Here is a 12,177-nt window from a genome sequence, read left to right as displayed (position 1 = left end):
ACCACCAAAAGTTATGAATTCTATTTCCTTTTTGCCCTAAGGCTCCATGGAGATTTAAGACCTCAATAAAATAGGAAATGTTCCAAATTATGTCTTTTTCTGACGTATTCTTGGTTTAAAAATATAACTTTGTTAGATAATGTGCATGCTTTTTTATTATAATGAATATACTCATAAGGTGTCAGTTTGATTCTCTGGATTAATAAAACCCATGCCAAAAACAACAACAACAACATATTCCCTCAATAGCCAATAATAGACCTATCAATGGCCTAGTGTGTGCCATGAATCTGATGGTCCAGTAAGCCTCAGTGGAGAGGGACATGGCCCAAAAAAATGGGTGTTCCATGAAATCGCCTAAATAATTCACAATCACTAAATAGAACAAAACACAATGGGTTTTGTGCCACTCATGGGAGAGATCCATGGCAATCAACTAGACACTGGCTGTAAGCTAGAGCAAGCAGAAACTCCTAAGAAAGACAATAACAGACTTAGGAAATCAAAAATATCTCATCTGAGGACACTGGCATGTGCCTGTAATCCCAGCTACTCAGGAGGCTGAGGTGGGAGGATCACTTTAGCCCGGGAGTTTGAGGCTGCAGCAAACTATAATTACACCACTTCCCTCCAGCCTAGGCAACATAGTGAGACCTTGTCTCAAAAAAATTTTTTCATTGACCATGATTTGAGACTCACCCAAAGGAGCTAATAATTGATGAGCCTGTGAATCATACTTCTTAGGTATTAGCTACTACTGAACTTCAATGGGCAGTCTGTTCTGATGATCTTGGTGAGACTTCCAGAAACCATTTAAAAGAGAACAAGGCTTCTGGAACCAAAAATTGAAAAATGAAAGAATGTGTACTGCCAGGATATAAACCTAATCCAACCATAGAAGTTAGACCCTATGATTGAGGCTTGGGAGAGTTAAATAACACTGGGTTTTTGAAGCGCTAAACTTCAAAATCTCTGACCCATGTTAAGAAAGCAAATTTCTTGAATGTCCTTGATTAGCTAGCAATATGTGGATTAATCACTTAGGAAGAATTCGTTAACGGTGACCTGGCCATTTGTTTTTTGAAAGTGATCTTTGCTGTGTGGATGCAGCACTGTTATGGTGTCCCAGTTGCCATTCTAACCCAAATTAGGTCTTTACCTCAGTCAGTAAGCTAGCTGGCCATGTCAGGATTGGTGAAGTTCAAAAATTAGTCTTCATAATGTTAAAAGCCACAATTCATCATGAACATAAGACAGCTATCGATACCTACCTATGTATCAAGTTACACATCTGCAATTTTTTTTTTTTTTGATGGAGTCTTGCTCTGTTGCCCAGGCTGGAGTGCAATGGTGCAATCTCTGCTCCCTGCAAACTCTGCCTCCCAGATTCAAGCAATTCTCCTGCCTCCACCTCCCAAGTAGCTAGAACTACAGGCGCATGTCACCATGCCTGGCTAATTTTTTGTATTTTTAGTGGAGACGGGGTTTCACAGTGTTAGCCACGATGGTCTCAATCTCCTGACCTTGTGATCCACCCGCCTGGGCCTTTCAAAGTGCTGGGACTACAGGGGTGAGCCACTGCGCCCAGCCCTGCAATTTTTTAAAGCAAACTATAGGAAATGAAAAGGAAAACAGTCAAAGGCACCCTACTAACAGATTTTAACTGCCTTTCAAAGACCTACGCAAACCAAACAAATAAAGTATACAGACGATCTAAACAATGTAATTAATAGGATAGACTTTATGAGTACAATATTAAACTTTTTCCCCACTAATAGAGGACAGACTTTCCTTTTAAGTACACCAGCAACATTGCTTAAAGTTGACTGTATACTAGAGCACAATAAAAAAACTTAATTACTAAAAGAGAAACATTACAAAATAGCATTCTTTAAATGAAGACAATAAAAATGGAAATAGGTAACAAAAATTTTTCAAAAAGTTTCATTCATCTGGAGTTTCTTTTTTAATCCATTAAAAACTCTTGGGTTAAAGCAAAATTACAAAATAAAATCATGACCCTGAAAACTCTACATATGAGAATTAATGGTCTGCCACTAAAGCAGCATTCAGAAGAGAAGTTATAATATTAAATGCTAAATATTTTTATTAATAAAAGAATTAAATTAAACATTGATGTCGAAAACAACTGGAAATAAATCAGTTGGGAAAAGAATAAAAGAGTAAACTAAAAGGAAACAGGTGAATTAACAAAGGCGAAAGCAAAAGGTAATGGTATGGAAAGCAGAACGGTTGCAAAACTAGTCAAAAAATACAATAGCCAATGGGGGAGGGGCTGGTCAACAAAGAGACACACCACTAACTAATATTACACAAGTCTATGCACAGAGACTTGAAAAACCAGGAAAAAAACTAGATAATTTTATAATACATAATTTACTAATACTGATACTGGTAGAGATAAATAGTCTAAGCATGCCAATTTTCACAGGACTAGAGAAAAATCGTAGAGCCCCTGAAAAGGAACCAGACCTATGCAGTTTTTCACAAATTTTTTCAAACCTTTAAAGACCATATAATCCCAGTAATACTTAAAGTTGTCCAGAGCATAGAAAAATAAAAACTTAGAAAGTTATTTAAGGAAGTATCACATTGATAACAAACCTACTAAAAATTGCACAAAAATATATTTAGATAAAAATCACTTATGTATATAAATACAAAAATTTTAAATAAAATATTAGTACACATAATCCAATAGCTCATCGAAATAAATGTATTGGCTGGGCAGGTGGCTCATGCCTGTAATCCGAACACTTTGTGAGGTCAAGGTGGGAGGATCGCTTGAGTCTGGGCAACACAACAAGACCCCATCTCTACAAAAAGATAAAATAAAATAACAGTGCATCATGGCCAAGTAAGTAGGTCATATTCCAAAACTGCAAAGACTGTTCAATATTAGGAATCCATTAATATAATTTATTATATTTATAGGTTTCAGGAGAAACCCATATCATCTCCACCCTGATCAATGGATATTCCATAACATGATAAAACATTACTTCAGTGCCATATTGGCACTATATCCCATATGGTTCTATGGCTCCAAAGTATAATACAATCTCCCAAGTAGCTGACTAGGAAAGGAAAAAAGACAATACTCTCACTCTCTGCTTAAACTTCTCGGTGATCCATAATGGTTTCAACCTAAAATCCTTAGCATGACCTCTTTCCCATTTTAAGGTACAAGCCCAGCCAACCTCTAGAGGCTGATCTATGGACACTTTGCTCCCTGAATCCTGTTATACAACCTTGCAGTCACCCAAATTTCTCATGCTTTCTCAAGTATTAAAGCTTGGCTTCATGCTTTTTTATCTGCCTCAAATTCCTTTCTGAACATTCTTCTCTTTACCTGGTTTTCCCCTACCGATTTCATTATACTCAGCTCAGCATGCCTCGCCTGGGCCTTTTCTCTTGCATACATCCAAAGGCTCTATACATGAGGTTCCCCTCTCAATTCCCCAAGCATCCCAGGCTTCCTTCTGACTTATTACCATGTGTTGCAATTGCCTGTCTCTTCCAATGGACTGTGAGCTCCTTGAAGGCTAGAGTAGATCTCACTGATCTTCACAGCACCCATTTAAGTGTCATCATAACAGACGCTTCTTAAATGGTTAACGAAATTATGATTGTAGAATTCTTTCCTTGGTTATGAAATCTATGAATAGATGTGAAAGAATCTTTGCACGTATTTTATTGAGGATCACAAGCATTCTTATACAATAATAACAGGCAAACAGAGCCAAATCATGAGCGAACTCCCATTCACAATTGCTTCAAGGAGAATAAAATATCTAGGAATCGAACTTACAAGGGATGTGAAGGACCTCTTCAAGGAGAACTACAAACCGCTGCTCAATGAAATAAAAGAGGATACAAACAAATGGAAGAACATTCCATGCTCATGGGTAGGAAGAATCAATATCGTGAAAATGGCCATACTGCCCAAGGTAATTTATACATTCAATGACATCCCCATCAAGCTACCCACGACTTTCTTCACAGAATTGGAAAAAACTACTTTAAAGTTCATATGGAACCAAAAAACAGCCCACATTGCCAAGTCAATCCTAAGCCAAAAGAACAAAGCTGGAGGCATCACGCTACCTGACTTCAAACTATACTAGAAGGCTACAGTAACCAAAACAGCATTGTCCTGGTAACAAAACAGAGATATAGACCAATGGAACAGAACACAGCCCTCAGAAATAATGCTGCATATCTACAACTATCTGATCTTTGACAACCTGACAAAAACAAGAAATGGGGAAACGATTCCCTTTTTAATAAATGGTGCTGGGAAAGCTGGCTAGCCATATGCAGAAAGCTGAAACTGGATCCCTTCCTTACACCTTATACAAAAATTAATTCAAGATGGATTAAAGACTTAAATGTTAGACCTAAAACCATAAAAACCCTAGAAGAAAACCTAGGCAATACCATTCAGGACATAGGCATGGGCAAGGACTTCATGTCTAAAACACCAAAAGCAATGGCAACAAAAGCCAAAATTGACAAATGGGATCTAATTAAACTAAAGAGCTTCTGCACAGCAAAAGAAATTACCATCAGAGTGAACAGGCAACCTACAGAATGGGAGAAAATTTTTGCAACCTACTCATCTGACAAAGGGCTAACATCCAGAATCTACAATGAACTCAAACAAATTTACAAGAAAAAAACAAACAACCCCATCAACAAGAAGGTGAAGGATATGAACAGACACTTCTCAAAAGAAGACATTTATGCAGCCAACAGACACATGAAAAAATGCTCATCATCACTGGCCATCAGAGAAATGCAAATCAAAACCACAATGAGATACCATCTCACACCAGTTAGAATGTCAATCATTAAAAAGTCAGGAAACAACAGGTGCTGGAGAGGATGTGGAGAAATAGGGACACTTTTACACTGTTGGTGGGACTGTAAACTAGTTCAACCATTCTGGAAGTCAGTGTGGCGATTTCTCAGGGATCTAGAACTAGAAATACCATTTGACCCAGCCATCCCATTACTAGGTATATACCCAAAGGATTATAAATCGTGCTGCTATAAAGACACATGCACACGTATGTTTATTGTGGCACTATTCACAATAGCAAAGACTTGGAACCAACCCAAATGTCCAACAATGATAGACTGGATTAAGAAAATGTGGCTCATATACACTATGGAATACTATGCAGCCATAAAAAAGGATGAGTTCATGTCCTTTGTAGGGACACGGATGAAGCTGGAAACCATCATTCTCAGCAAACTATCGCAAGGACAAAAAACCAAACACCGCATGTTCTCACTCATAGGTGGGAATTGAACAGTGAGAACACATTGACACAGGAAGGGGAACATCACACACCAGAGCCTGTTGTGGGGTGGAGGGTGGGGGGAGGGATAGCATTAGGAGATATACCTAATGTTAAATGATGAGTTAATGGGTGCAGCACACCAACATGGCACATGTATACATATGTAACAAACCTTCATGTTGTGCATATGTACCCTAAAACTTAAAGTATAATTAAAAAAAAAAAGTAAAAGAGAAAAAAAAAAGACAGAATCTTCGCTCATGCACTTACCTGCTTTTTCTTCTGTTTACTCAGGAATAACTGTGTTTATCAATATTTGGGCTCTTCACCACAACCCCGATTTCTGGGAAGACCCTCAGGTATGATTGTCCCAACTGCACCCAGTGGCATCTAAGTTAGCACCAAGAGGGAAGAGAAGCATCTTCACAGTTGAGAGAGCAGTTAGGATAACGATCTGTCATATAGAAAAGAACAAAACAGAACAAAAACCCTATGCTTTTAAGAGAAAACTACATTTGCATTTATAATCATCACCAGAGTTCCATGATGATGCCTTATCAACAGAAGCATATCATCCGCTGGGAAGTAGAGGGGTGTGATTAGTCAACTGACATTGCACTGTTTAACCACCTTGCTCTCTGCTTTCGTTCATGTCTGTAGTCAATCTAGTCACAGACTTGGGAAGTGTATTGCAAATCTCTTGTTACTTGTCATAATTAAAGTAGCAAGATTATGAACTCTTTGCTTTTTTTAAGATTTGAGCATATTTGAAGTTAGTCTCTAGGAATATCACTCTCCTTCACACTCAGTGCTAACCTGAGAGTGAAAGGGAGAGGGGGCCTGGGAGAGAACAAGCACACTCCTGGGCTGCAAACCAGCACTCAGACCAACCCCACAGCCCAGGAGATACTAATTGGCAGCCTCTCACAGAGACGCTTGGGCAGAAGTTGAACAACTTCAGCTTGTGACTTCAGCTTGTGAATTGCCACCCCTTTTTTCTTTGCCCAAGTCACTGGCTCAGTCCATTTGGAAACCAAGACAAATAGATAATAATTTGATTCTTTGCCCATTTTTATATGACAGAGGCACGGGTTTACTATGAAGGGAAAATAATGAAGTCACTATTTGCTCAAGTCAGATTGTCTGGATGATTTGCTGCTGCTTCTTACTATCGGGGCCTGTTTAATCTATCACTAGGTTATATAGCCTCTGCTTTCTTGGGATATATTTTCAGTGGTAGGCTTTTGGGGAACATCAAGCAGGACTTGTAGTCTCCATACATTGTAAGTTCCTAAAATTAGCTTTGGAATTCCGTTAACAATATCTATGGATTTTGTTTTTGTTTTTGTTTTTTGTGGGGGTGGGCTGGAGGGAGTAGGACTGGGATCTTCACTCTCATTACAGGTCTTTAACCCCTTGAGATTCTCCAGGGAAAATTCTGAAAAAATACATCCCTATGCCTTCATACCATTCTCAGCTGGATTAAGGTAAAGACTCAAGCTGGTGAACTTGATGGAAATGTGTAATAGTGCTTACCTGACAAGTGCTTCTTCCCTTTGGGCCTTCAGTTAGCTGACACTGCTGTTGCTCCCCATCATTTTACCTGACTTGTCTTCTCTTGTGACCAGTGCATTCAGATGGTACCCTTTTGAGCCCCCAAAGGGACTGGTTAATGTTACAAAGAACAACTCTGGTCCTTGGCATATGGGTGTGGATTGATGAAGGCCATCCTCATGACAGGCCCAAAGACTACACTTAAACTTGCAATGGACAAGTGTTGGGAATGCCACCTTGTTATAGGAACAAGGCAACATTGGCACCTCCCAGCTCTTGTTCCTACAGAGAGCAATGTTGTTCTAAAGTCCAAGTTTCCCTTTGGTTTGGTATGAGAGACACCCAATTTACCAAATGACAACACAATCCACTGAGTATGCCAGGTTATTGTTCTTATGCCTAAGGCTTCAACTGCACAGCCTCTAAATAATAGTAAGAAGTAGCTTTTCCTTATCATTATATAAGGAAGGTTTTCAAGTTACGTGGACCCTGCAGAATCAAATGTTGATAGAACTCACTACCACTTATTTGTAAGATGGGCCCCAAAATAATAGAGCCACAGTTTGCAGGTCTTGACATTAATGGACTTTCTGATTGGGGCTTACTTAACTTAAAATAAAACACTTGCTGGATTCTGCCACATTGGAATTTGTTTAAAACATGGATCTTAGCTGGGTGCGGTGGCTCTTACCTGTAATCCTAGCACTTTCGGAGGCCAAGGTAGGCGGATTACTTGAGATCAGGAGTTTGAGACCAGCCTGGCCAACATGGTAAAACCCTGTCTCTACCAAAAATACAAAAATATTAGCTGGGCATCATGGTAAGCACCTGTAATCCAGCATGGATGACAGAAGAAAAAAAAGGATCTTGTTTCCCTACAAAAGTTGTCATATATAAAAAGATTGGTGTATGTTGTTAATAATATATAAATTCATTAGATGCCATTTTTTCTTTCTTGGTATCCCCAGGAACTGCATTGGGCAGCATTTTGCCATAATTGAGTGTAAAGTGGCAGTGGCATTAACTCTCCTCCGCTTCGAGCTGGCTCCAGACCACTCAAGGCCTCCCCAGCCTGTTCGTCAAGTTGTCCTCAAGTCCAAGAATGGAATCCATGTGTTTGCAAAAAAAGTTTGCTAATTTTAAGTCCTTTCATATAAGAATTAATGAGACAATTTTCCTACCAAAGGAAGAATGAAAGGATAAATATAATACAAAATATATCTATACGGTTGTTTGACAAATTATATAACTTAGGATACTTCTGACTGGTTTTGACATCCATTAACAGTAATTTTAATTTCTTTGCTGTATCTGGTGAAACCCACAAAAACACCTGAAAAAACTCAAGCTGACTTCCACTGCGAAGGGAAATTATTGGTTTGTGTAACTAGTGGTAGAGTGGCTTTCAAGCATAGTTTGATCAAGACTCCACTCAATATCTGCATTACTTTTATCTCTGCAAATATCTGCATGATAGCTTTATTCTCAGTTATCTTTCCCCATAATAAAAAATATCTGCCACCTTCTGAGTCCCATAGTCTCTCATTATACCCTGTAGGGAATGGATAAATTGATGACAATGTATTAGAAAGCCTAGACACTTAAGAGGAATTCCGAATACAGAAAAGTCTGATATATGAATTCCCATTTGGAATATTTAGAGGATACCGCGCAGTACGGAACTCTTGCTCAACATGGAGTAACATAGCTACGGAATGTTTCAGCAGAGACGGGGTCCAGATAGAACAACCTAATCCCCCATGCTGGTGTGTGCTATAATAGAGATACAGAAATTCCCATATATCTGCAGTGGAAAACACAGAATTGTTAAGAGAGCCAAGAAGCATCACAAGAGAGCCAAGAGGAATCATTAATCCAGGAGTGAGTGACTGAAATTAAACTATGCATCTTTTGATGCATAGTCCATGCATCTTTTGAGGTTGTAGGGTGGGCGGTGGGGGAGTGGTTAAAATACCAAATAACTTTAGACTTTATGAAGCATGAAAAATCAAATTCTCAAACATAGTAACTAAAGAATAGAAATAAAATGTATAAATTTGAAATCTGTAGAGGAAAATACAGAATAAGAAAAAATAGGATATAAAGAGCCAAAAAAAAAAAAAGGGCAATACATACTCCCAAAAAGAAGGGGGAAAAGAAGCATAGAAAAGGAACCACAAAGTAAAATAGTAGAAACATATGCAAATACATCAATAATTAATGAGTAGAAGATAATCAATGGATAGACGAACTCACAAGTTAAGATGCAGAGGTTGTCAGATTGGATTTTTTTAAATTCCAGACATTACTAAAACGTAAGACCATGAAATTATTGAAAGTAAAAAGGTGGTATATATACGCCAGAAAAATACTAATGGAATCAGAGTAACTATATTATATTAGATAAAATAGATGAAATAAAAACAAAACATTATCAGTGATAGTCACTATGTGTGATTCACTATATAAACAGAATTAAAAACAAAAACCATATAATCATCTCAGTAGATGCAGAAAACGCTTTTGATAAAATCTAACATCTCTTCATGATAAAAAACCCTCAACAAACTAGACATTGAAGAAATATACCTCGAATTAATAAGAGCCATCTATGACAAACCCACAGCCAACATCATACTGAATGGGAAAAAGTGAGAAGCATTCCCCTTGAGAACTGGAACAAGACAAGATGCCCACTCTCACCACTCTTATTCAACATAGCACTGGAAGTCCTAGCCAGAACAATCAGGCAACAGAAAAAAATAAAAGGCATCAAAACAGGAAAAGAGGTCAAATTATCTCTCTTCATGGATGATATGATTCTATACCTTAAAAACCCTAAAGACTCTGCCAAAAGGCCCTTGGAACTGATAAATGACTTCAGTAAAGTTTTGGGATACCAAATCAATGGCCAAAAATCAGTAGCATTGCTATATACCAATACATCCAAGCTGAGATCCAAATCAAGAACACAGTCCCTATACCATAGCTACAAAAAGAATAAAATACCTAGGAATATATCTAACCAATTAGCTGAAAGGTCTCTACAAGGCGAACTACAAAATGCTGCTGAAAGAAATCAGAGATAACACAAACAAATGGGAAAATATTTCATGCTCATGAATTGGTAGCATCAAAATTGTTAAAATGACCATACTTCCCAAAGCAATCTACAGATTCAGTGCTATTCCTATCAAGCCAGCAATGTCCTTTTTCACAGAACTAGGAAAAAAAAGAGCCTGAATAATCAAAGCAATCCTAAGCAAAAAGAACAAAGCCAGAGGCATCACATTACCCACTTCAAACTACACTACAAGTCTACAGTAGCCAAAATAGCATGGTACTGGTACAAAATAAACACATATACCAATGGAACAGAATAGAGAGCCCAGAAATAAAGCCATACATCTGCAACCTTCTGAACTTCAACAAGCTTGACAAAATAAGCAATGGGGAAAAAGACTCTGTATCCATTAAATTGTGCTGGGATAACTGGCTATCTATATGCTGAAGAATGAAACTGGACCCCATCTATATGCTGAAGAATGAAACTGGTCCCCTTATACAAAAATTAACTCAAGAGGGATTAAAGACTTAAATGTAAGACCTCAAACTATAACAATTCTAGAAGAAAACCTAGGAAATAACCTTCTCCATTTCAGCCCTGGCAAAGAATTTATGGCTAAGTCCCCAAAAGCAATTGTGACAAAAACAAAAATTGGTAAGTAGGACCTAAGCAAACTAAAGAGCTTCTGCACAGCAAGAGAAACTATCAAGAGAGTAAACAGACAACCTGCAGAATGGGAGAAAATATTTGCAAACCATGCATCCGACAGAGGTCAAATATCCAGAATCTATAAGGAGTTTAAACAAATCAACAAGCAAAAAGCAAAGAACTCCATGAAAAAGTGGACATGCATGTCTTTTTTTCTAAAGAAGAAAGAAGACACACATGTGGCCAACAAGCATATAAAAAAAAAGCTCAATACACTGATCATCAGAGAAATGCAAATCAAAACCACAATAAGATACCATCTCACACCAGTCAGAATGGCTTTTGTTAAAAAGTCAAAAAATAACAGATGTTGGTGAGGCTGTGGAGAAAAAGGGACACTTCTACACTGTTGGTAGGAATGTAAATTAGTTCAGCCACTGTGGAGAGCAGTTTGGAGATTTCTCAAAGAACTAAGAGCTGAACTACCATTGGACCCAGCTATCCCATTACTGGGTATATACCCAAAGGAAAATAAATTGCTCTACCAAAAGGACACATGCACCCAATGTTCATCATCATGCTATTCACAATAGCAAAAGCATGGCATCAATGCAGATGCCCATCAATGATGGATTGGACAAAGAAAATGTGGCACATATATCCAATGGAATACTATGCAGCCATAAAAAAGAACAAAATCATGTCCTATGCAGCAACATGGATCTAGCTGGAGGCCATTATACTAAGCTAAGTAACACATAAACAGAAAACCAAATATGACATGTTCTTACTTATAAGTGGGACCTAAATATTAGACATATGGACACATGGACATAAAAATGAGAAATAGACACTGGGGACTATTAGAAGGGATAGAGAGAGAGTGACACAAGGGCTGAAAAACTACCTATTGGCTACTATGTTCACTACGTGGGTGACAGGTTCTATCATACCACAAACCTGAGCATCACACAATATACCCAAGTAACAAACATGTACTATACTACAAGGCTACAGTAGCCAAAACAGCATGGTACTGGTACAAAAGTAGACACGTAGACCAATGGAACAAAATAGAGAGCCCGGAAATAAATGCATACACCTACAACCTTCTTTAATTTGACACCAAATAAAAGTGGACCCACAGGAAGAAATAAAGACTATCAGATGCATACATACACGCATATAAACAAGTGTGTATGTATATATACATATACATAGAATATCTTTTAAATCTTATTTTCTTAATTTCATTAAACAATATATGACTTTAAAGAAAAAATCAAACTGTATTATTGGGCTTATTATATATGTTTATATATAATATAATATGTAATACTTATATATTATATAAATATATTATATATATTTATATATAATATAATATATTATGTATATTTATATATAATATATTATGTATATTTATATATAATACAATATATTATGTATATTTATATATAATATAATATATTATGTATCTTTATATATAATATAATATATTATGTATCTTTATATATAATATAATATATTATGTATCTTTATATATAATATAATATATTATGTATCTTTATATATAAT

At 37.1% G+C, this 12,177-nt stretch overlaps 1 protein-coding gene and 1 long non-coding RNA gene across 3 annotated transcripts in view; one reads left to right on the top strand and one right to left on the bottom strand.

Annotated features, from left to right (window-relative positions):
• The window catches only part of CYP4Z1 (cytochrome P450 family 4 subfamily Z member 1), a 56,795-nt gene extending 46,361 nt beyond the window's left edge, over positions 1–10,434 (top strand). For both annotated transcript variants that reach the window (XM_055093292.2, XM_003812885.6), the window contains 3 exons: positions 5,625–5,689; positions 6,735–6,817; positions 7,853–10,434. In XM_055093292.2, coding sequence (XP_054949267.2) covers positions 5,625–5,689; positions 6,735–6,817; positions 7,853–8,021 — 317 coding nt within the window. In that variant the 3' untranslated portion in view covers positions 8,022–10,434. The remainder of the gene's footprint in view (positions 1–5,624; positions 5,690–6,734; positions 6,818–7,852) is intronic.
• LOC117981044 (uncharacterized) overlaps positions 4,627–12,177 on the bottom strand; it is a 68,638-nt gene continuing 61,087 nt past the window's right edge. The window contains exon 4 of the long non-coding RNA XR_010111057.1: positions 4,627–5,784. This is a non-coding gene — a long non-coding RNA (uncharacterized LOC117981044). The remainder of the gene's footprint in view (positions 5,785–12,177) is intronic.

The sequence above is a fragment of the Pan paniscus genome, chromosome 1 (genome assembly GCF_029289425.2).
Source record: "Pan paniscus chromosome 1, NHGRI_mPanPan1-v2.0_pri, whole genome shotgun sequence".
Classification (NCBI taxonomy): domain Eukaryota; kingdom Metazoa; phylum Chordata; class Mammalia; order Primates; family Hominidae; genus Pan; species Pan paniscus.
Note: the sequence above shows the minus strand (reverse complement) of the source record. Positions and strands in the feature narration are given on the sequence as shown.